The sequence below is a fragment of the Hemitrygon akajei genome, unplaced genomic scaffold, assembly GCF_048418815.1.
Source record: "Hemitrygon akajei unplaced genomic scaffold, sHemAka1.3 Scf000113, whole genome shotgun sequence".
In the NCBI taxonomy this organism is placed as follows: domain Eukaryota; kingdom Metazoa; phylum Chordata; class Chondrichthyes; order Myliobatiformes; family Dasyatidae; genus Hemitrygon; species Hemitrygon akajei.
This window is the reverse complement of record NW_027331999.1, coordinates 1,703,548-1,729,394: the sequence shown is the minus strand read 5'-3', so window position 1 is coordinate 1,729,394 and position 25,847 is coordinate 1,703,548. Positions and strand designations below refer to the sequence as shown.

Below are 25,847 nucleotides of genomic sequence, written 5' to 3'. Positions count from 1 at the left end.
ATGTGGATAATAATTTGGTAAATTGGATCAGCAAATTTGCTGATGATACAAAGATTGGAGGTACAGTGGACAGTGAGGAAGGTTTTCAAAGCTTGCAAAGGGATCTGGACCAGCTAGAAAAATGGGCTGAAAAATGGCAAATGGAGTTTAATACAGACAAGTGTGAGGTGTTGCACTTTGGAAGGAAAAACCAATGTAGAACAGATAAGGTAAATGGTGGGGCACTGAGGAGTGCAGTAGAACAGAGGGATCTAGGAATACTGATACAAAATTCCGTAAAAGTGGCATCACGGGTAGATAGGGTAGTAAAGAGAGCTTTTGGTACATTGGCCTTTATGAGTCAAAGTATTGAGTATAAGGATTGGAATGTTATGGTGAGGTTTTATAAGGCATTGGTGAGGCCGAATTTGGAGTATCGTGAGCAGCTCTGGTCACCGAATTACAGGAAGAATATTAATAAGGTCAAAAGAGTGCAGAGAAGGTTTATGAGGATGTTGTCGGGACTTGAGAAACTGAGTTACACAGAAAGGTTGAATAGTTTAGGACTTTATTCCTTGGAGTGTAGAAGAATGAGGGGAGACTTCATAGAGGTATATAAAATTATGATGGGTATAGATAAAGTGAATGCAAGCAGGCTTTATCCACTGAGGCTAGGGGAGAAAAAAACCAGAGGACACGGGTTAAGGGTGAAGGGCAAAAAGTTTAAAGGGAACATTGGGGGGGGGGGGGACTTCTTCACAACTGGTTCTGACAGAGGCATAACTGGTTCTTCTGCGCACATTCTGTCTCACTCCCAACTATTCCCTACCTTCCTTTGTGCATGTACGTAATGTCTAAAGGACCAGTGTTTGAGTAAATGAGACTCACCAAACTTTCTCCTGACTGAATCAATGGAAACCCTGAGTCAGATGGGTTCTCTCTAGTTGGTGCTCTCAGTCCTCGGGCTGGTTCCCTTGTTGCTATTCCCTCGTCTTCAGTCGTGGTTTTTCTTCCAATAAATCTCTCACTGCAGGTCTAACTTTAACATGAAAGATAATGAAGCACATTAACATTACAAAGGAGAACCAAACATTTCTGCTTAATATTACTAGGAACAAAACTCACTGAAATTTAAACGCTGAAGGCAAATATAATGATCTCAGTGAACAATCTTTTATTGTCCCTCATATGTCACAAAACGATATGGGATAAGAAGGAGCCATCATTCAGTCATGGTAAGACATAAGACAAAGGAACAGAATTAGATGATTCGATCCATCTGGTCTGCCACACCACTCAACCATGGCTGATTTTTATTCCAACACCATATTCCTGCCTTCCTCCTGTAACCCTGAAGCTACTTAGCAGTCATGAATATATTAATCTCTGTCATAAATATACCCAAATCGCAGCCTCAACCAACCTCTGTGGCAACAAATTCCATAGATCAGACATCTTTTGGCAAAAAAAAATCTCAACTGAATTTTATTCTGTTTATTCTGACTGTGCTGTCAGATCACAGACTCTGTCTAATGGAAACATCCTCTCCATGTCCACTGTATCCAGGCTTTTCAGCATTCGGTAGGTTTACTTAACCATACATCCCCCCACCACCCCCACCGTCCCTCTGAACTCCATTGAGCACAGGTCCAGAACCATCAAATGCTCCTCATACATAACGCTGATCATTCCTGAGATTATTCATGTAAACCTTGTTAGCAACAACTGTACTGAACACATTTCCAGGAATAACAGACAAATTGGTACCAGGATAATTTAAAGGGAAACGTTGTGCTTTCTTTACTGTTCTACTATCACATGTGCTGGCGCGTGGCCATGTGGTTAAGGTGTTGGTCTAGTGATCTGAAGGTTGCTAGTTCGAGCCTGGGCAGAGGCTGCGTGTATGTCCTTGAGCGACAACACCAGTGCCAAGCTGTATGGGTCCTAATGCCCTTCCCTTGGACAACATCGGTGGTGTGGAGAGGGGAGACTTGCAGAGACTCTAACGGAGGCCTACAAACTATCACAGCCATTTTCATTTCCAGGTTAAAACAGGTCCATTTCATGAAATATAAACCAAGAAATAAAAAGAAACTGGAATTACCAGAAACACTCAGCAGGTAAGGAACAGATTACAATACAATTCAATTAATAACATTTCATCAGGTTGACTTCAAACATTTTCAGTTTTTAGTGCAGATCTCCAGCACAGCTGCCTGATTTTCACTGTGTGACAGTGAGGTGGGGGGGGGGGGGGATTTCCAAACACAGTTTGAACACCAAACTCAGGGTCTGTTTCTACTGTTGTAAACACAGAACAGCCCATTTACTCACAGCCTCTCCCTGTGAGGATGGAATGGGAACTCATCCTCTCCTCAGATTGGCAGTCATTGCTTCCAAAGGAACTCCAGAAAGAAACATCTGATCCCAGACCAGAAATACTCAGTCAACACCTCACAAGCCCAAACAGCTCGATCCCTGGTTCCATTTTCCTGGATCAAAAACTATGATATCCCAGGACCCAACCTCACAATCACACAGCTGAATCTGCCACTCACTGACCCTGAGAGTCTCACACATTGTCCCCACATCTCACACTGGGTTGTGCAATCTAGGATTTCACCACAACCAATGTCCAGCTGCTCGAAGAAGGACATCCATCCAGCCCCATCTGTAGAAGCACTAACCAAAGTCAAAGCCAAAACACCGACAGTTCCATTTGCCTGGAATGCCGATCACAGGATTAGAGCCCAAGCACCAACTCTCCCAGTACTCTTTGCTGCCAGTAAAATGCTGCAGTGTGTCAGCCCGTCACTGTTCATAAACTAGCACCTGCGAGGAACTGGTAAGACCTTTGGATCCAGATCAGCACATCACAGAAACTATTCTCCCCACTAGACTTCCCAGTCCTTCGGTATAGCAGGCAGTGAAATCAAAGATCCCCACAACCTGGGACGTTCTCCTTTCTCACCCACCCCAGTCCGGGAGAAGACACAACAGCCATAAAGCTCCAAGACAAATGTGAGGAGCCTCAGGAAGCGAGGCGAGTTCGGGAAAGTTAACGGGACTCAGTGGCCGACATCAAATTTCCCCAACACAACATGGAGGATGCGTGACCGCCCACCTGGAGATTGTGAACATGCACAAAGAGATTGTTACATCGGTGGTTAAATGGGAGGGGCAAACGGGATCATGGGACCGGTGGGGTCTAACACCCCAGGCATAGACTCCAGCTCCCCAGCACTCTGTGGAAATAAACAAACTTGCCCCTCACATCTCCTCTCACCTTAAATGTGTCAGACATTTCAAACCTCCAGGAAAAACATACCCTCTGTCCACTCTATCTATTCCTCTAGTAATCTGATAAATGTCCATCCAGTCTCACCCCAGCCTGCGCCGCTCTGGAGAAAACAACACGTTTGTCCAGCCTCTCGTTATAGCTCATGCACTCTAATCCAGGCAGTGTCCTGGTAAACCTCTTTTGCGCCCTCTTCAAAGCCCCGATATCCTTCTGAGAATGGGGGCGACCAGAACTGTATGAAACACTCCAGATGTGGGCTAACTAGTTTTACAGAGCTGCAACACAACTTCACAACTAATAAAGACAACCATGCCATTTGCCTTCTTAACCACCCGATCAATCTGTGCAGTCTCTCACAGGGAGCGATGCACTTGGAGTCTAAGATCCCTCTGATCATCGACACCGTTCAGGGTTTTGCATTTAACACTACTGTCTCATACATTCAGGGCTGCAGTGCTACCAGGGCTCTCCGACACCTCTGTAAAAAAGTCAAAATAAACAAGCACGGAATTTAACAACCCCGGATATTAAATAGAGGGAATTTTACGGAACGGGGGTGTTGGCTGGTGGGGAAAAATACCACTAATAACATTAGGATATTTGATCGTTTTTGGTGAAATCCTGGAGCTGTGACTGTTTTTAATTTAGGTATTTGTGAAATTCCTTCTCACTCGACCCGTTGTCCTAGGAAGCTGGGAAATACCTGTACACAAATGCAAGCATTTTTCCGCTCTTTCCGATGGGTACCATTGGATACCAGGAAGCAGCTATATTAAGCACGGAATGAGCATCGAAACCTATGCTTAAGAGTCGAAAATAATGAAAGAAAAATTCACTGCTCGCTCATCTTCGGACTGATTTTGATGAAATATTCAAGGTAATCATCCAAAATCCTCTTCTACACCTGGATAAATTTAGTTTTGTTTTGGAAGCCAAATGGAAAAAAAAATTCTAGGCTACAAGCTAGTTTTACGTCATTTCATATCATTAGTAGCTGATTAACTCCTTGGCCTCGCTCCACCAACTGTAGTTGATTGAAAAGAGGCTCTTTTTCTCTTTGTGTTGACAGGAAAAAGAGTAATTTAGTGAGGCAATGAACGAGATGAAATGCATTTCCAAACCTCCCAAATGGTTGATCTCCTCCCGTTAACATTTGCCACTTCCACAATAAAATATTTTCTATTCGTATATTGCGATAATAATTTATGTAAAGATTCAAGCTTCTTTAACTTTTTATATATTTAAACACTGAACAGGATGTACAAAGTTCGAACCATGTAACACCTGACGTCAGAGGATATTTTGAGTATCGACACTCACAGGTACACTTCAATATATTGAGAAAGGGATGGAGCAGTGGACCCAGAATGAAGTGATAAGCAGGTGAGAGGACGTACAAAGACAGAGAGGATGAGAGGGAGTGGGAGGGAGAGGTGTGAGGTAAATTTGTTCACCGGAGGGGGAAATCGATATTCATGCCATCAGGTTGGGTGGGGGCACCCAGACGGAATATAAGTTGCTGATCCTGCACCCTGAGGGTGGCCTCAACTTGGCAAGGGATGGGATGACACGTCGGAACGGGAATGGGAATCGGAATTGAAATGTTTGGACATCGGGAAGTCCCGCTCGGAGTGGATAGTTCAAAGGTTAATTTATTACCAAAGCAGGTATTCATAAATAACGCTGAGTTTTTTTCTTCTCCAGAGAAGCACGAAACAAAGAAAGCATGAAAGTCGTTCAGAGAGAAAAAAAATGAAACTCCCTCCACACCCCCCGCATCAAAAAGGACGGCATCCCGATCATCAACCCCCAAAACCCACCACTCCCGCACAAAAGGGTAGAAAAATATCGACACCCGTTATAAAACATTCCTACCCGACACAACTGCGGAGGAGCCGGTGTCACCAGTGTCGAGGCGACCGCATCGGGAGCAGCGGACACAATGGGCGACCCCGGAAGATTCACAGGTGAAGTGTCGCCTCACCTGGAAGGATGTTGGGACAACGGAGAGAGTTCGGCCGTCCGGCCCTTTCACTGTGACACCCCGAACTCCACATCAAATCCGTCCAAACGAATCTGGGCGAACTTTAATGACCAATAAATATAATTCCTCTCAGCGATCAGCTGTCTGAGTGATTCCCTGACTCTGAGAGGAAGGGGTATCTATGGTCCATACTGTCAGGGTGTTGAGTTTACCAGGAGACAAAGACTGCAGGGACGAGAGGTTTTCTGTTGACTAATACAATGTGTGTGGACCCCGCTGGCAATTCTGGTGTTGTGACCCGAATCGAGACAAACACCACGCTGCCCATTCCACTAACACGGCACAGCCGGACACATAACAGGGGACTTTACATCTCACAACACTGGATTCCGTGATTAATGTTTTTGTCTCACCGAAAAGTCCATTAACCCTAACCCTGCAATATGGTGTAAAATCCCGCTCCCCATATTAACACGGGTTATACAGACCAAAGAACAAACTGCCGGAGGAACTCAGTGGGTCGGACAGCATCTGTGGAGGGAAATGGACCGTCAACATTTCGCGCCGAGACCCTCCCTCTGGACTGAGAGTGGACGGGAAATAGTCAGAGAAAAGAGGTGAGGGGTGGGGATGGGGCAAGAGCTTGGGAGTGAGAGGTGGATCCAGGTGAGGGGGGAGGTGGAAGGTGAAAATAGTGACAAGGGTGGGAGGTGAGTGGTGGGGGCAACACGGGGCTGCAGAAGATGGTAATTAATTCCATAGAGGATGAACAAAGAGGTTAGAGAGTATTTGTTATAGAGAGTGCAATGAAGATTCACCTGACTGATCCCTGGAGCGGTGGGGTCATAACCTGAAGAAAGATCAAATGTGATAACTCTAAATGTCATTTAGAGAGTCGAGGACTGAGAGGTGAACACATCGAAATGCAAAGCATCTTTACCGGTTGAATCAGGGATCCCAGTCTCTGAAAAAGGGAATGGGAATCGAGCCCGTGACTCTGTGACCTGGGGCTGGAGGGAAAGGGATCGGGGTAGATATGGTGTGGAAAAGTAGACATGTATCTGGTGTAAATATGGAATAATGTGGGGAATGCGGCGGATGGGTCGGGCAGTGTGTGAGGGGAGAGGAGCAGAGTCATCGGTTCAGGTCGGAGTCCCTCCACCCGTCACCTGATCCCGTTTCCTGTTCACGTTTTTCTGCAGATCTGCAGCATTTGCGGGTCACTGCTCTACGTGTCCGTGTAGCTTCACCTTTGTCCCCTTCAGACAACGCAGTGAGATCCGGATCAAATAGTTCCACACAATTAGAATAGTTTATTACATTTTTTTCTATTTTTGTACTATATATATACTTATTTTAAATCACAATTGTTAAAATCTTTTGTTAAGAATTAGGTTCTACTGCTACCGCAGAGACAACGAATTTCATGGCATATTCCGGTGCTATTAAACTTGATTCTGATATTAATATGGGAGACCCACCACCGGTCACCTGATTCCATTTACTGCAGATCGTAATGTGAGATTGAAGCATCTTCCATATATTTGCTTTCCACAGAAATGACAACAGGTCAGTTTCCTTCTGTGGTTCCGGAGCAGAAGCTCAGTCTGTCTAATATTTCCACACAATTAAAGTGGGGAATTTGTTTATTCTCATAACGTACTGAGCTACAGTGAAAATCTTGCCTGATGTACCATCCACACAGATCGATACATTACACAGTTTATTGAGCTCATATACAACAAAAAAATAACTGTAACAAAGCATTATGGCTGCAGAGAAAGTGCAGTGCAGATAGACATATGGTGCAGGGTCACGTCGCGTTGCATTGTGAGGCCGAGTCTATTTTATCTTTCATTTGGCTTATAACTGCAGACAGGAAGCCATCCTTCAGCCTGGTTGTACACCAGGTACACCTTTAAGGCTTTTGTATCTCTCTGCCAATGTGGCAGCGGGTTTGCAGCAAGAATGTCCAGGTTGTGAGGATCTTTGAGTACATAGCCTGCTTTTCCGAGGGAGGGGAAGTGTAGGGAGAGTCCATGGAGTGGAGGCTTGTTTCTCTGATGTTCTCTGCTCTCCAAAGTTCTCTGCAGTTCCTTGCAGTCATGGGCAGAGCAGTAGCCATACAAAGGCATGAAGTATCGACAAGGAGCTCAGAGACCGCGGCCTTCACCCTGCCTTGTGTAGCTGGATCCTGGACTTCCTGTCAGATCGCCGGCAGGTGGTAAGAGTGGGCTCCATCTCCTCTGTCTCGCTGACCCTCAGGACACATAACCCACAGGGTTGTCTCTTTTGCCCTGTCATTTACTTTCTGTGCACCCATGACTTATGTTGCCACCCACAGCTCCAATCTGCTAATTAAATTTGCTCAGAATACTACATTGATTGGCCTAATCTCAAATACTGATAACAATCGATCAAATGCCTCCTGACAAGGTTCAGTCCAAACAAACTTTTCACCCTTCTTCAGGAGATTAATCAGAGGAAGAGCAATAGCAGCAAAGTTCTTACAGAACTTACGATAATATCCATCCATTCCCAGAAATCTTCTAAGAGCCTTCTTAGCAGTCAGAATAGGAACTTGAGAAATTGCCTGGGCTTTTGCCTGAACAGGAGCCAACTTGCCTTGACCTACAACATAGCCAAGACAGGTCACAGAGGCATGGCCATATTCACTCTTAGCCAAGTTAACTGTAAGGCTGGCCTGGGAAAGCCTGTCAAACAGCTTTTCTACTGCAGAGATATGCTCTTCCCAAGTGTCACTGACTGTGACTAAGTCATCAATATAGGCATCTGTGTGTTCTAACCCTCGAATTTCAAAATCAATCATTCTCTGGAATGTTCCTGGAGCATTTTTCTTTCCAAAAGGCAAAACATTGTATTCATACAACCCAGATGGTGTCACAAATGCAGAACTTTCTCTACCTCTGTCCGTCAATGGAACACACCAATACCCTGTCAACAGATCAATCTTTGTAAGAAATTAGCTATTCCAACCTTATCGATGCAATCATCTACCCTAGGGATAGCATAGGCATCTGTTTTTGTTACTGCATTTACCTTCCCATAATCAGTGCCTCTGAGACCTACTGAATCTGTTTCCACACTTACAACAATTGCTCAGCCAATTTACATTTTCTACGTTCATGCGATATGGGTGTTGTTTAATCGGTTTGGCTTGACCAATATCTACGTCATGTACTGAGACCGTGATTAGCCTGGGAACATCGGGAAATAAATCTTTAAACTTCAGAATTAATTCCTTCAGCTGTTGTTGTTGCTTTGGCTGCAGATGAGACAACTTGTTATCAATGTTTTCTGGAACATCGGAGTTCATTAGTCTAACTGGGACCATGTTTGGCTTGTGAAAAGTCTCAGACGAGTCAATTGTTTCATTCTCAGGGTTGCCAGATTCATATATTTTGACAACAACACTCACAGATGGTGCCTGATTGTCAAAATAAGGCTTTATCATATTTATGTGTACCAGCTGTGTTAGTTTATGTCGGTCGTGTGTTGTAATAACATAATTCACATCATTAAATTGAGAGACTATTTCATACGGTCTATTGAATTTCACCTGAAGTGGATTCGTCAACATAAGGCAAGCACCTTATCCCCCACCTGGTATTTTCTTTCGCAACCTTGCTTATCAAATCAACACTTCATTTTGTTTTGAGAAGACTTTAAGTTTTGTTTCGCTAGACTACAGAATTGGTGTAGTTTATTTTTGAACTTTAAAACATAGTCTAACAAGTTAACATGTACATCCCCAGCAATCCACCGCTCCTTTTACAAGGTCAAAGGTCACCTCACTCTGCGACCAAATACGAGTTCAAATGGAGTAAAGCCCAATGATCCTGAACCGACTCTCTTACTGCGAACAAAAGCAAATGTATTCCTTCATCCTAGTCGTTTCCATTTTCAACACAGTATGTCTTGATCATTTCATGTCTTGAGCGTAGAGTGAAATTTTTCTAAAGCCCCTTGTGATTCCGGATGGTATGTAGATGATGTAATTTGTTTTGCTCCCAGTTCATAAACTACCTGCTGGAATAACCCAGATGTAAAATTACTTCCTCGATCAGACTGGATTTCTTGAGGCAAATCGAATAAAGTAAAAAAAAACTCGGTAAGAGCCTTCGACACATTTTTAGCTTTAATATTTCTGAGAGGCATTGCCTCTGGGAATCTGAATGCAGTACACATAATAGTTAGCAGTGGGGCCACTGGGATGACCTGATTAGGTTTAGCCACAACTTGACAAGTTTGACAAATCCCAGCATTAATTTCTGGTTTACCCTGGTTATCCCTGCTACTCTTTTCGAAACTCTTATTCAGGGTAAACACAACCTTATGAGTTAAAGCAAACTGTTCTGCTAATCTAGCAGACTCCTGCATAGTGGCAGCATCATTTCCATCTAAATACATCTTTATGTCATCAGGCACGCACTTTTTGAATTCTTCAATTAAAACCAACTCTTTCAAGCTGTTAAAATCATCATTTACATTTTTATATGTGCACCAGCAGGAAATACACACAAATTTCTCATAAGCAAATTCCATATACGTCTGGTTCACAGATTTCTACAAATGTCTAAACTTTTGCCTGTATGCTTCTGGGACCAACTCATAAGCTCTGAGCACAGCCTGTTTCACTAGGTCATAATGTGTGGTGCATGACCAGCTGGTTAAGGTGTTGAACTAGCGATCTGAAGGTCATGAGTTTGAGCCTCAGCCAAGGCAGCGTGAGTGTCTTTGAGCAAAGCACTGAACCATACACTGCTCCTGCACGTTTATAGCCCAGTGGCGATGATTGGTGCAGTATAAATAATCAGCTGCTTCATCAACTGTCAAAGCAGAATAGGCTTGCTAAGCCTTCCCCTTTGTTATACTTTATGAGACAATTTTCTGTCTGTTTTTCTGCCTCTCCAGCCTCAAACTGCCTCTGCCTTTCCGCAGCCTCCATCTTTAATTTTTCTCACTTGTACTGGAGCTCAAGCTCACTTGTTTACTTTCAGGAAACACCTCCAACTCCTCCACTTTAAACACACTCTCAGAAACATAATGTTCAGCTATTATCCTCTGCATCTGTGCCCTCCTCATTGTCAATTTCACCTTAGCAAGATGTAACCTTTCAGCAATACTCAACAACTCAACCCTTCTGGCGTCCTCTAATACCTCAGAGGTTGGCGCTTCCTGACATCGATCAACAAATTTTCTGCACAGAAATAAATCAAAAGAGATTTCCCCAATGAAATCGATAATTAATCAATCCTCAAATTTGATCATATCCCAGATGCAGGCCCCATTTTGTTATGAACCGTAATGCTTCAGAAACGAACCAGCAGCAATAGACTACTACTGGAGTCTGTTTTTGATGTGAAAACCACAATGCTAATTATATCCACTTATAATATAGTAACTTAGGCAAGTTAAACAACAATTAACAGTGTTATGTGTATGTATGTGTGTAAATATAACTCCCAAACTATTGAGCTCGGGGAAAACAAGACTTGGAGTCTTCAGATGGTAAAGTATGAAAGTTCAGTTCATCCACAAAATAGGTGATGAGAGAGATATTTGTAATTCAGGGTAAATGTCGAGAGAAGACTGTTATGTCGAACAGCAAGGGAGATAAGGCCGAGTACAGAGCTATGGTGGAAATCTTTGTCACATGGTACGAGCAGAATCATCTGCAGCTTAATGTGAAAAAGACTAAGGAGCTGGTGGTGGACCTGAGGAAGGCTAAGGCACCGGTGACCCCTGTTTCCATCCAAGGGGTCAGTGTGGACATGGTGGAAGATTACAAAAACCTGGGCATACAAATTGACAATAAACTGGACTGGTCAAAGAACACTCAGGCTGTTTACAAGAAGGGTTAGAGCCGTCTCTATTTCCTGAGGAGACTGAGGTCCTTTGACATCTACCAGACGATGCTGAGGATGTTCTACGAGGCTGTGGTGACTAGTGCTATCATGTTTGCTGTTGTGTGCTGGGGCAGCAGGCTGAGTGTAGCAGACACCAACAGAATCAACAAACTCATTTGTTATGCCAGTGATGTTCTGGGGGTGTAACTGCACTCTCTGGCGGTGGTGTCTGAAAAGAGGATGCTGTCCAAGTTGCATGCCATCTTGGACAATGACTCCCATCCGCTCCATAATGTACTGGTTAGGCACAGGAGTACATTCAGCCAGAGACTCATTTCACCGAGATGTAACACTGAGCATCACAGGAAGTCATTCCTGCCTGTGGCCATCAAACTCTTCTAATCTTCCCTCAGAGTGTCAGACACCCTGAGCCAATAGGCTGGTCCTGGACTTATTTACACTTGCAAAGATAAACTTATTATTATTTAATTATTGATGGTTTTATATTGCTATATTTCTACACTATTTTTGGTTGGTGCGGCTGTAACGAAACTCAATTTCCCTCAGGATAAATAAAGTACGTCTGTCCGTCTGTCTGTTCTACAGGTTCCACAGTGTTAAAATGAGAGAACAGTTGCTGTAGCTTTTATCCGTCATCTTTACAAATCTACATACGAATTTTCACCGAAAGTGACTTGTCATGAGGGGTATCATCTTCAAATGAATGACCACATCACACCCAGGCAAGGGTTAACACATAAGTGGTCTCCATAGGATATCCCAAATCAGATCCACTCCTATGTGTTAAATGAGGTGACAGCCACACATTCGATGTATGGTGAATCGATAATTAGCCCACCCTTGTGGGCAAAGGAAAGTTCCAAACAGTGACCCTTGGCCACTAGTTCCCTGGTTTCGATTCTTCCATTTTTCATCCGTCTCCATCTGACTCTGAGTGTCTGTGTCCTCAGTTAAAACTAAACAAACTGCGAGCGATGTAAACAAGCTGCAAGTCAGACTGACAGTCCATATCAAACAAAACCTAGGGATTCATAACAATGGTCACTCCCCACTATGAACTGACTTGTGTTCCAGTATTTGGGATGACTGAGTGAATCCTTTCCCACCGACTGAGCAGGTGAACGGCTTCTCCCTAGTGTGAACTTGCTGATGTCTCTGTAGGTTGGATGACCGAGTGAATCTCTTCCCACAGACGGAGCAGGTGAACGGCTTCTCCCCAGTGTGAACTCGCTGATGTACCAGTAAGGTGGATGACTCAGTGAATCCTTTCCCACATTCTGAGCAGGTGAAAGGCCACTTCCCAGTGTGAACTTGCTGGTGTGCCAGTAGTTGAGATGACCGAGTGAATCCCTTCCCACACTCTGAGCAGGTGAATGGCCTCTCTCCAGTGTGAATTCGCTGATGACTATGTAGGTTGGATGAGTGAGCGAATCTCTTCCCACATTCTGAGCAGGTGAACGGCTTCTCCCCAGTGTGAACTGACTGGTGTTCCAGTAGGTGGGATGACTGAGTGAATCCCTTCCCACATTCTGAGCAGGTGAACGGCTTCTCCCCAGTGTGAACTCGCTGATGCTTCTGTAGGGTGGATGAATCAGTGAATCTCTTCCCACATTCTGAGCAGGTGAACGGTTTCTCTCCAGTGTGAACTCGCTGATGTACCAGTAGGGTGGATGACCGAGTGAATCCCTTCCCACAGACTGAGCAGATGAAAAGCTTCTCCCCAGTGTGAACTCGCTGGTGACTCTGTAGGGTGGAAGAGTCAGTGAATCCTTTCCCACACTCTGAGCAGGTGAATGGCCTCTCACCAGTGTGAACTCGATGATGTCTCTGTAGATTGGATGACTGAGTGAATCCCTTCCCACACTCTGAGCAGATGAACAGCTTCTCCCCAGTGTGAACTCGCTGATGTCTCTGTAGGGTGGAAGAGTCAGTGAATCCCATCCCACACTCTGAGCAGGTGAATGGCTTCTCTCCAGTGTGAACTCGCTGATGACTCAGAAGGGTGGATGGATTAGTGAATCCCTTCCCACACTCTGAGCAGGTGAATGGCCTCTCTCCAGTGTGAATTCGATGATGTCTCTGTAGATTGGATGACTGATTGAATCTCTTCCCACATTCTGTGCAGGTGAATGGCTTCTCCCCAGTGTGAACTGACTGGTGTTCCAGTAGGTGGGATGACTGAGTGAATCCCTTCCCACATTCTGAGCAGGTGAACGGCTTCTCCCCAGTGTGAACTCGCTGATGCTTCTGTAGGGTGGAAGAATCAGTGAATCTCTTCCCACATTCTGAACAGGTGAACGGTTTCTCCCCAGTGTGAACTCGCTGATGTACCAGTAGGGTGGATGACCGAGTGAATCTCTTCCCACAGACTGAGCAGATGAACGGCTTCTCCCCAGTGTGAACTCGCTGATGACTTTGCAGGTGGGATGACTGAGTGAATCTCTTCCCACAGACTGAGCAGCTGAACGGCCTCTCTCCAGTGTGAACACGCTGGTGTGCCATTAGGTCAGATGACTGAGTGAGTCCTTTCCCAGAAATTCAGCAGATCACCAGCCTTTGCCCACAGTGAACTGACTGGTGTGTCCACAGGTGGGAAGACCAATTGAATCCTTTCTCACACACAGAACAGGTGAATGGCCTTGCCCAGTGTGAACTTGCTAATGTACCTTCAGTTGTGATAAACGAGTGAATCCATTCCCACTGTCTGAGCAGGTGAATGGCCTTTCTCCTGTGTGAAATGACGGGTTGCCAGTTGGTCAAAGGTCGAGTGAATCCCTCCCCACAGTTTGAGCAGCAAGGATGGTCGATTGAACCCCTTGCTCCACTTCTTAAATATCTGGACAGAGACAACCAAACTGGTGTGCCGTGTTTGAACTTCCTGGAGACAAACTCCTTCTTGTTTTTAACCTGTAAAAAGATTTACAAAATCCATCAATGGGTGTAGGACAACATTTCAGATGAGATTACTTGAGTTACCAAGGTTTGATCTGGTATCACACTGTTACAGTGAGATTCTACCCAAGTTGGACACAGAAATCATCTCCTGACTGGGCAGAGTGCTGGTATCTGGAATGACCATCAATTCCCTGATGCTGTTCCTGTTTCTATAAGAATGGGGCATTTCTGCCATCTCCAATTTCTACCTTGGCTGAGTTGGAATCTCTCCATTGGTATTATTCCCTGTTCCTGCTGAGCTGCATGGGTGCCTGGCCCCACAGTAACTGAAACAGTCTCACGCAATTAGTCTTTCTTGATGTGCATCTGGGATTTTCTTTTATGTATTACTAACTTAAAGTGCCACAGTTTTAATGCCATATAAAAAATTCCTGTTGAGGTGAATGGTTGGTCCACACAGCTGTTAAAAAGACAGAGTGAATTTTTGTAATATTTCACATTCTTGTAGAAAATTACAACACAGAAACATGCCCTTTGGGCCATCTAGTCTGTGCTGAACTATTTAATCTTCCCACTCCCATACCCCTACCATGCAGGTACCTACATGAACCTCTGAAATGTTGAAATCGAGCTTGCATGCACCACTTGAGCTGGCTGCTCATTCCACACCCGGATGACTGTCTGTGTGAATGAGTTTCCCTTCATGTTCCCCTTAACATTTCACCTTTCACCCTTAACCCATGGCCTCTGGTTGTACTCCCACCCCATCTCAGTGGTAAAAGCCAGCTTGCATTTACACTATCTATGCCCCTCTATCACAATCAAATCTCCCCTCAAACTCCTACAGTCCAAGGAATAAAGTCTTGACCTGTTCAATCTTTCCTTATAACCCAAGTACTCCAGACCTGGCAACATACGTGAATTTTCTCTGAACTCCTTCAAAGTCCTTACAGCTTTCCTGTAGGTTGGTGACCAAAACTGCACCCAGTACTCCAAATTAGGCCTCACCAATGTCTTCTACAAGTCAACATAACATCCATCTATTGTTGTCAGTACTTTTGTTCATGAAGGCCATTGGGCTAAAATCTTCCCTTCTGTCTCTATCTAACTGTGATACCACTTTCAGTGAATTAAGGACTTTCTTCTACAACAGGTCCCTTTCTTCTACAACACTCCTCCGTGCCCGACCAGTCACTGTGAAAGACCTCCCTTGGTAGGTCAGACCAAAGAGCAACAACTCACACTTGTCTGCATTAAATTCCTTTTTCCTTTTCTCAAACCATTTTGCCAGCTGGTCCAGGTCGCACTGCAAGTTGAAATGCTTTTTTGGCATTGACTAGATGGGCCAAAGAGCCTGTTTCTTTACTGAGCTTCTCCATGTTTCTATGGCAGAGAAGCTGGCCAAACTTGTTTGGAAGGGAAAGGGTAGGAGTGACAATTGAGCAGCAGTGGCTGGAGTTTCTGGAGCAATTCGGGAGCTGAGTAATTCCACAGAAGTGGAAGCATTAGAAAGACAGGAGGACACAACTGTGGCTAAAATGAGAAGCCAAAGCCAACGTAAATGTCAAAGAGAGGGCAAACAAAAGAACAAAAACTATTCGGAAGCTTTGAGAAACCAAAAGAAGACAACAAAAAAATTCAGATGAACTCAGTGCGTGGAATCATGATTTGTAGTCATTAATGGGTCTTGGTAGCACCCAACAGTCTGAGGCATTTAGAGGAACAAAATATACGAGGCTTCAATTTCTTTTCAAAAGCAAGGTTCCCTGGACCAGTTACCTTCCAACTTTCATTTTGGCAGGCAAATACAAACTCTGCATCCTCAAAAATTCACATCTGAACGCCTCCCACTTACAGGTACTCCTTTGCCAGGAGACAACCTGTCCCAAACCACACTTGTCAGATCCTTTCTGATACCATCAAAAATGACCTTTCTCTAATTTAGAATCTCAACCCGTGGTCCAGACCTCTCTTTTTCCATATTTACTTTGAATCTCATGGCATTATGATCACTAATTTCTGTCACCAGCCCTGATCATTTCCTAACAGCTTATTGCACACTTCTACATTGGGAATTCTACTTATTGATTAAGGGCACATTTGACAAACTCTACCCTATCTAGTCCTTTTATAGTATGGGAGTCTTCGTCAATATATGGAAAGTTAAAATCACTTACTGAATCAACCTTTTTGTTTATTGGCATGGTCTTCAATCTCTCTACAAATTTGTTCCTCTAAATCCTTCAGACTGTTGGGTGTAAACAAGTCCCAATATTGGCCTGTCCTGAGCTCATCTGGCTTTCCTACGATACTTCTTGCATTGTGATATATACAGCTCAGCACATTCATTGCACCAGGCTCAACCATCTAACTGCTGAATCTATCTATGATCTGAACATCTGACTGGTGTCAAGGAAACAAACCCTCCATCATTGTCACAAAAACAAAGGAGCTGATTGTGGACGACAGGAGGAATGGAGACAGGATAACCCCTATTGACATCACTGGATCTGGGGTTAAGAAGGTGAACAGCTTTAAGTTCCTCGGCATAAACATCACCAAGCACCTTACATTGTCTGTACATACCGGCTGTGTTGTGAAAAGAGCACAACAGCACCTCTGTCACTTCAGACAGTTGAAAAAGTTGGGGATGGGGACCAAAATCCTGAGGACTTTCTACAGGGACACATTTGAGAGCATCCTGACTGGCTGCATCACTGCCTGGTATGGGAATTGTACTTCCCTTAATTGCAGGAAACTGCAGAGAGTGTTGCGGACAGCCCAGCACATCCGTAGTGGTGAACTTTCCACTATTCAGTACATTTACACAGACAGGTGTATAAAAAGGGCCCAAAGGATATCAGGGACCAAATTCACCACAACCACAAACTGTTCCTGCTGCTACCATCCAGGAAATGGTACCACAGCAAAAGGAGCAACAGGCTCCGGGACATCATCTTCCACCAGGCCATCAGACTGATTAATTCATGCTGATACAATTGCATTTCGATGTTATATTGACTGTCCTATGTACAAACGATCTGTTATAAATTACCATAAATTACACATTGCACATTTAGATGGAGAGATAACATAAAGTTTTCTACTCCTCATGTTTATGAAGTAGGTATCTAATAAAGTCAATTCAATTCAATTCACCCTCTCCATTATCTGTTTGGTCATTCTGGCTCCCATTCCCCTTACAGCTTATTTTAACCACATCACCCGCTCCACCCCTACTAGCACTAGCATGCCTTACCACTTGGATATCAGTCCCCTCTTGTTCTGTTCCCCTAACTAATGAATCCCCTATCACCCCTTTGACTTTTCTCTGTCAGGTAATCCCCTTCACCACCAGTTTCTAAAGTGGTCTACCTTTTGTTGTGTTTGATGGGCACAAGAGTACTCTGCAATGGCTATTTAACCTCATTCCCCTTCCTGACTCTCTCCCGGTTTCCTGTGTACGGCACCTTGGGTGTAACTCACCTCTCTTCATGTCATATCTATCACCCCCTCCAACTCCCGGATGATCTGGAATTCATCCATTTCAGGTTCCAACTCCTTAACGTGCAGGGTGCACATCTTGTAGGTGAGGACATCAGGGACACTAGAGGTCTTACCATCTTCCCACCAATGTCCCCTGTAATCTGTAATGACCAGTGTGCACATAAATCATGTACTGTGCATTTTTTTTTTTAACTCAGTGACATGTGCACAGTGAATTTTATACAGAGAGGTAATCGTTTTCACGGCTAGCAAATCACTGTTGATAAGTACTTTGATCTCCCCTGGGTTTGATCGAGTTCATCTGCACTCTCACACAACCTATGTAGCGGGCCTGTAACGGATAATGAAGGATTTTCTCACCAAAGCTTTTGCATATTGTCCATATGTGGTTTGCTTGCTAAACTATGCTTTAAAAAGTCAGATTTGCAAATATTACTCCACTTCTTCCCACTTACAAATTCTCCAGCACCTCTTGCATTGCCAGAATACACACAGGTAACACCAGGTTCTATATTGGGCATAAATATTTCCCCTGAACCCTCCTGACGAATTGAGGGTATATAAAAAAATTCATTTTGAACCTGTGTAACCTCTGGCTAAAAGAATAATTGGGAGTGAATAGGAATTTTGAACAGAAGTGAACTCAGTCTTCAGCGTTTAGCTAAGACAGACTCATTACCAGTTCTCTGTGGCTTGCAGAGAGACACATTGAGAGCTGATAATATTATACATTGTATCCTCGTTTGAGTAAAGGGAGGAGGACTCACTGATAAGGACAGGAATAAACATCTGTTTGTAATTAAGTCAGGGCCTTGCAAAGGGAATAACTGATAAGGACTGGACAGTACATCCATGTATAATTAAAACCATTTAGCAAACTCTGTTATCTAAGTAATTAAGTTTTGCACCAACACACTTAGTGGGCGTGCCAGTTCAAATAACAACTTGCAATATTAATGTATGGGATGTACTATGTATAAATATATGGCTGTAACCCAAGTCATTCGACTTGTCAGAAGGTGGCAGTGCTTACGTGCCTTCCCTTTGACAACTGGGACTCAAACTCCTGCAGGCATTTGAATGCACAATAAACCATGGTGTCGATAAGAAGCTGGTCTCCTGAGTTTTATTCAGATTCAACTTTAACATTTGGCATCACGAACAGGGTCCCAATATAGGGAGTGCCAAGCAGACGGGCTGAGTAAGCAGCTGGACCACTCTGGGGAGTGCGGAGACCGAACGGAAGCCCAATGGGTATTTTAAATTTGTCACTCACCGTTAGTTCCTTTGGACATACGGTGCCTCACCCAAGGCTGATCACATACCTTGACAGGATTGGGAAAGAAATTGTTGGGAGATTTGTATAAGGTAGGCAAAATTTTACTAAGTGGCCAGGAGGCAGACATGCCAGGTAAATTCATCATTTAAGCAGGAGGTGCCAGCCGGGTAAATTTATCTCATTGTTAATTGAGCAGGAGGCTTTGAGCCCAATAAATTACTTAGAGACCATCGGTCAATTGCAGTCGATTGATACAAGTGGGCCAGCAGCAGCCCGACACAATTTGTGTGAGAGTTCTCCAGACAAGGAAAAATATTTGTGAATGTTGAGTGCAGTGCTGAATAAGAAATTGGGGAACAAAATGTGGCCACGGATGGGAGAGGGTGCAGGAGCCTGGGTTATTACCTCATGAGAACAAGCAGTAAATTTGATTTGGAAAAAGAACTGAGGAAAGAAGTGGAAATTGTTGAAAAGGGAATGGAAGGGAAAGGCAGATGTAAAGCGGAACTTTGCCGGCTATGCCACTGGTGGCATAGTGGCTTCAGCGTTGGACTTCGAGGTGAGAGGTCCCGAGTTCGAATCCAGCCGACTCCCTTGCACACTTTCATCTGTGCTGGGTTAGAGCTGGTGAACAAAACAACTCACCCAGCAGAAGGCAATGGCAAACTACTGCTGTAACTTGCCTTGTACATGATTTCACAACACCACACAGCAGCGTGGAAGGAAATCCTCGGCTAACTGGAAAAAATTCTGGATGTGACCTACCTTTAAAGTGGAACAGTATATTATCAGCAAGTTGGAGGAATAATGCATGTGATAAAGGGATAGAGTAGCGGTCACCAACCATTTTAAGCCCAAGTTTCCCCTACCTTGGCCTTTGTAAAATGCAAGATCGACCCAGATCAATTAGTTACACGCATGCGCACCAGGGCAGAAAAGACCGGAAGTAAAACCCCACAACCTGGAAGTAGAAATAATGTATAAACACTGGGGCACCCGCCCCTTTTTTGCACCGCAGACCGGTTTAATATTGACAATATTCTTGCGGACCGGCCGACAGGGGATGGGGTGGGTGGGGTTGTTAAACACGATAGGAATACAGTGATACGGGAAGCAGGTTCCTTATGTCCAGTCTATTCTGTAATTTAGTTTATGTGGCTCTCGGCACTTAGCTTCTGTCCCGCGCTGCTCATGTTTTCTTCGCTGAAAAAACTCAACACATTTGCATTTGAGTGCAGGGTGCTTGGACTAGGGGTACCGAAGCAGTTTTGAGGGCTTCATTGCCTCACTGGACAGCCTCCTGCCCGCCCACCGCCAGATGCCTTGGCTTGGTTTGGTTGGTCGTGGGTCGGGTGAGAGGACAACGTCAGGGCCGGAGGTCCCTGTGCCGGGGCCGCGGCAGTCACAGTCCGGAGAGAGTGACCAACCGACCAAGGAGTGTGACAGGGCACGAGCCCGCCCCCCCTTGTAGGACCTATCAGCCGACAAAAGTTTGTTTCAGTAGATCACAGCACGGTAGCTGCTCTGATACCTATGAAACACTGAGCCCGAATTAGGTCGTCTGCGAATATTTTAGCACCGGATTCCCCACAAACATTCAGTGTGCTAAACAGGTTTAGAGGCAGCACTCCAGGCCAGTAGTGACGGCACTTCCCACCGGCCGCCCGAGGCCAACTGGCGATCTCTGGCATGAGGGTGTCACTGCGGTTAGGCGACTGATGACCTCCCGTGCACTCAAGTTCAACAGTGGGCTGACAGGGAATGAGGAAAGGTGCAGCTGACTCATGTTGTTTCCTCGTGGCCCAGTGGTTGGGGACACTGTGTAGTTACACGCATGTAGAAAGAATGGAACTAAAACCCCACAATCCAGAAACAATCTTTCAACAGTATTTGTGTATTTATTTTTCTTAGTTTTTGGGATCTACTGGAAAAGTCTCAAAGATAGACTAGTCGATCGCAATCGACAGGTTGGCGACCACTAGGATAGAGGTAAGTACTGCAGAAGGAACACCAAAGGTTGGGAGACGTTAAAAACAGAGCATGAATGGATGGATGGGCGCCGAAAACGACAGCAGGAAAAACAACGTAAGCAAACCAAGGCCGGTCTACATAGGAGAGAAGGGCAGGAATGTGTGTCTAAAGTTAGAACTGATAGGGAAACATGGGATCCCAAACCCGTGTCTGGCATATCGACCCTGTATGAGTTTTGTGGCCTGCTACAGCACTTTCGCAGGAGACCAAGCCTTTAATGATGGGAATCTGTCCCCCCAATTTATTGTCTTACTGCTCCAATGCTTACCAACTAAGTTAGCCAACATCATTAACAAATAATATGGATTGGCCTGACAATGACCAAAATCGAATGCAACGAGCTTTGACATATCATTGGAACAGGGCTTTCGAATGCCAATCAACCCCGAAGGGAACTAATAGTACAGGTGAATGGAGACTCCCTCTGTCTGTCGATGGAGTAGCACTAATTCTGTGCTGCTCTTAGTTTTCTCTCCCGCCCACAGCTTAAATGTTGAATTTTAAATTTTTAATTGCTGATTCTTGAAGGAGAGTGATATGTCTATGTCTACGAGAAGTGGGAAGAATCTGCATGAATCTACCTGCTATTGAAACAGCACACAGGCTGTCTACTTCGAAATTTAAAGACTCAGCCAGACCAAGATTTATTTTGGCTTGTTTTCATCACTTTAAAATTAAAGATCAAATAATGCGACAGGCAAAAAAACAGAGTTTTCAGATTCAATGAGTCTGAGCTCCGTTTTTGTGAAGATTATCCAAAAGAAGAAATGGAACAAAGAGCAAGATTTGCTTTGGTAATGAAACAAGCATATGATAAGAAACAATTTCCCTCTTTGAGTTACCCGACAAGAATGAAAGTTTTTCCTCCTAATTCTTCCCCATGTACTTTCTTTGACCCAAAAGTCGAGCTGGATTTTGTCCAGGCTATACCTGTCACTGCCACTGACGTTACTACTGAATGAATTAACTGAAAAGCTGTTTGATTATCTGTATATTACTCACACTACGAAAAGAAGATATATGAAGGCTATTTGGATATTTCATTGACAAATTAATAAAAGAAGAAAAGAAAACCTGCTCATCATTACATCCTATGGGTGGATTTTTTTTTGGAAAGAAGATTTACGGATCAAGTTTGACTATTTAAATGGTTAATTACTTATTTGACTGAGAAAAGAGGATAAAAGGATTTGTTCCTTTTATCCAATATTTGGTTTGATTTTTTTTGTTGTTTCTTAAATTACTAACTGGTAGTTTTTTTTTCTACCAACAGGGTTTCTTTTTATATATTTATCTGAGAGGGTTAAGTTACTATGATTTTACTAATTAATATTTCCATCAATTTAGTTCAGTTAAGTATACTATTAACTTTTTTTATTCTGTTTTATTACAGTGCCCTGTAACTGAATTTAAAGTTTTCTTAGGGATTTAAAGCTAAACTTAAGATGGGGCTGGTTTTTCTCTCTAAGAGATTATATTATTTTGGTTCTTTTTCTGTTTAACACATGATAGAACGTAAACACTCCTTTGTTGAGACTTTACTGTCTTTCTCGCAAGGTCATTTTATTTATTTTATGTTCTGGCTCGGGGGAGGTAGAGACGAGAGGCAGAGTGGCCCATGTCTTCGCATCTATCTTAGTTCACTTGCCTTTTTTTTAGGCTTTTGGGAGGGTGGGTGGGTTTAGAGTTAGGAGTTTTTTCCCATTGGGTGGTTCTGGAGCATGTGTGTTTTCTATATGGCTTTATTCTTCATCATTGCCATCTTTGATAATCCCGTATTGGTATGTGTTCTGCGGATGTATAAAGTAAATAAGAATAAAATTATAGTATGGCAGTTAAATGGATTAATGTAATAATTTGGAATATACGTGGTTGGAATTATCCTATTAAACAAAAAAGACTTAAAATTATTAATCGATTCCAATCTGATATAATTTTTGCTCAGGAGACGCATATCAAGGCAGGAGATCAGAATAGATTTTTTCACTGGTGGAATGGAAAACAACTCCATGCTACTTCTCAGAGCAAAACTAAGGGTGAGTCTATCTTTATTAAATCTAATATATTTACTCAAGAGGATATTGAGTCAGATTCTAATGGTAGATTTTTAATTGTTAAAGGAGTGATTTGTAATAGAAAGGTTGTTCTGGTTAATTTGTATGGTCCTAATTTCGATGATCCTGCTTTTTTTAAAAAAAAATATTTGCTTTACTGCCAGATTTAAATGAGTATATGTTGTTAATGGGTGGGGATTTTAACTGTTGCTTAAATCCTATGATTGATAAGAGCTCAACTAATCAACGACTTCCAAATCATTTTGCGTCAGTTATATGGCCTCATATGGAGCCAGTGATCATTAATGGAGAATGTGTGGAGCAGGTTAAGACCTACAAGTATCTGGGAGTACAGTTAGACGAGAAGCTAGACTGGACTGCCAACACAGATGCCTTGTGCAGGAAGGCACAGAGTCGACTGTACTTCCTTAGAAGGTTGGCATCATTCAATGTCTGTAGTGAGATGCTGAAGATGTTCTATAGGTCAGTTGTGGAGAGCGCCCTCTTCTTTGTGGTGGCGTGTTGGGGAGGAAGCATAAAGAAGAGGGACGCCTCACGTCTTAATAAGCTGGTAAGGAAGGCGGGCTCTGTCGTGGGCAAAGTACTGGAGAGTTTAACATCGGTAGCTGAGCGAAGGGCGCTGAGTAGGCTACGGTCAATTATGGAAAACCCTGATCATCCTCTACATAGCACCATCCAGAGACAGAGAAGCAGTTTCAGTGACAGGTTACTATCGATGCAATGCTCCTCAGACAGGATGAAGAGGTCAATACTCCCCAATGCCATTAGGCTTTACAATTCAACCGCCAGGACTTAAGAACTTTTTAAAAGCTATTATTAATGCTTTTTGAGATAGTGATTTAGATGCATATCATATTTTTTACTGAGTTAAGTATTGTATGTAATTAGTTTTGCTACAACAAGTGTATGGGACATTGGAAAAAAAGTTGAATTTCCCCATGGGGATGAATAAAGTATCTATCTATCTATCTATTAACTCTTTTTTGACCAATTTTGGGTTGATCGAATTATGGAGGCATTTACACCCTGATAACAGAGAATATTCTTTTTTTTTCCATGTTTATAAAATATATTCAAGGATTGATTATATTATTGTTGATCCCTGTCTTTTGCCTAATGTTAAAAACTGTGAATATGACGCTATTGCTATACCTGATCATGCGCCTTTGAGTTTGTCCTTTGAATTTGACGATGACATTTTTGGCCATCCACCATGGCACATGTCTCAGACTTTATTAGTTTTATCGAAAGCCAGATAAAATAATTTTTTACTTTTTAATGATATAGGAGGTATGTCTAAATTAATTATATTGGATACATTCAAAGCATTTTTATATGGTCAGATTATTTCTTATTCAACTAAACTTAAAAAACAGACTAAAGCAAAATTAGATAAAATTTCAAAACAAATTAAAGATTTAGATAATATCTATGTGACTTCCCCTAATATTGACATTTTAAAAACGGGTGGAACTTCAATCATAATATAACCTATTATTATCTCATTCAATTGAGAGTTATCTACTTAAGTTAAAGAGCCAATTTTATATCTTTGGAGATAAAAATAATAAACTACTTGCATCTCAATTAAAATCAGCTGGAGCCAAGAGGCAAATTTTGAAAATTCATAGAAAAGATGGTACCCTGGCTTGGCATTATGAAGAAATTACTAAGATTTTTCAAGACTTTTAGACTGAACTTTATAAATTTCAATGTCCAGCAGACTCTTCTGAAATGAATGTTTTTTTTTTTTTACGAACAATTGCTTTTCCTAAAATTTCTGTTGAGGATCAAAAAACTCTGGATGCCTAAATTACTGAATCCAAAATTCATAAAGCTATTTTCTCAATGCAATCTGGTAAGGCCCCAGGACTTGCTGGTTATCCTGTAGAATTTTACAAAAAATTTGGAAAATTGCTTTCTCCATATATGTTGGAGATGTTTAAAGAATCTTTTGTGAAAAGTGATTTACCCTCTACTTTTTATGAAGCTTCTATTTCTTTAATTCTCAAAAAGGATAAAGATCCTTTTGATTTTGCCTCATACAGACCTATTTCATTATTGAATGTTGAAGCTAAGATTCACTTAAAGATGATGGCCAATCCGTTGGAGAGTATTTTGGGTAAAGTCATTTTTAAAGATCAAACAGGCTTTATAAAGGGTCATTTTTCTTTCTCAAATGTTCGGAGATTATTTAACATTATACATTCACCTTCTTCTAAAACTCCACAATGCCTTATATCTTTGGATGCTGAAAAAGCATTTGATTGAATCGAATGGAAATATTTATTTAATACTTTAGAAAAATTTTGTTTTTGTATTAATTTTAATAATTGGATTAAAATGATATATAAAGCTCCTATTGCTACTGTTGTCACTAATAACTGTAGGTCTCCTTTTTTCAGCTATCACGGGGACAAGCCAAGGTTGCCCATTAAGTCCTTTGTTATGTAACTTAAAATTTGAGCCCCTTGCTATTGCTCTTTGTGAAGCCGAAAATATTCACGGGATTTTTGTGAATGAGACCATGCACAAGATCTCTCTTTACACTGATGATTTATTGATATATATATCCAAGCCTGAATAATCTATTCCTGCTTTGCTAAAATTATATGACAAATTTGGAGACCTTTCAGGATATAAAATAAATTTTAGTAAAAGTGAATTACTTCCTTTAAATGAATCTGTCTCTATATATGATAATATTCCTTTTAAAGTTATGGATTCTTTTAGATATTTAGGTGTTATAATTACTAAAAAATATCAGGATCTTTATAAAGCCAATTTTCCTCCTTTAGTGGACTTTTTAAGATTTGTTTTTACAAGAGTGTTTAATGTCTTTTTCACAGTTAATGGACAAATATGATATCTCTAATACACATTTTTCAAATATTTACAGGTTGGG

General features: G+C 42.6%; 3 protein-coding genes across 6 annotated transcripts in view; 1 reads left to right on the top strand and 2 right to left on the bottom strand.

Moving 5' to 3' along the window:
• LOC140723436 (uncharacterized) overlaps nt 1-5,595 on the top strand; it is a 62,687-nt gene extending 57,092 nt beyond the window's left edge. The window contains exons 3-6 of one of the 4 annotated variants that reach the window (XR_012097899.1): nt 2,025-2,099; nt 3,929-4,157; nt 4,537-4,602; nt 4,985-5,595. The gene's annotated coding sequence lies outside the window, so the exon portion shown is untranslated. Of the gene's footprint in view, nt 1-2,024; nt 2,100-3,928; nt 4,158-4,536; nt 4,664-4,984 lie in introns of all 4 variants that reach the window. The other 3 variants (XR_012097896.1, XR_012097897.1, XR_012097898.1) reach the window with 3 other exon arrangements.
• The window catches only part of LOC140723433 (uncharacterized), a 43,609-nt gene that overhangs the window by 8,375 nt on the left and 9,387 nt on the right, over nt 1-25,847 (bottom strand). Inside the window, exon 3 of the mRNA XM_073037999.1 lies at nt 868-1,018. The gene's annotated coding sequence lies outside the window, so the exon portion shown is untranslated. The remainder of the gene's footprint in view (nt 1-867; nt 1,019-25,847) is intronic.
• LOC140723426 (uncharacterized) lies at nt 8,990-13,690 on the bottom strand (the record flags this gene model as incomplete). The annotated part of the gene is made up of 1 exon (XM_073037993.1): nt 8,990-13,690. A coding segment is annotated over one exon (1,494 nt), but the record flags the coding sequence as incomplete, so codon positions are not given.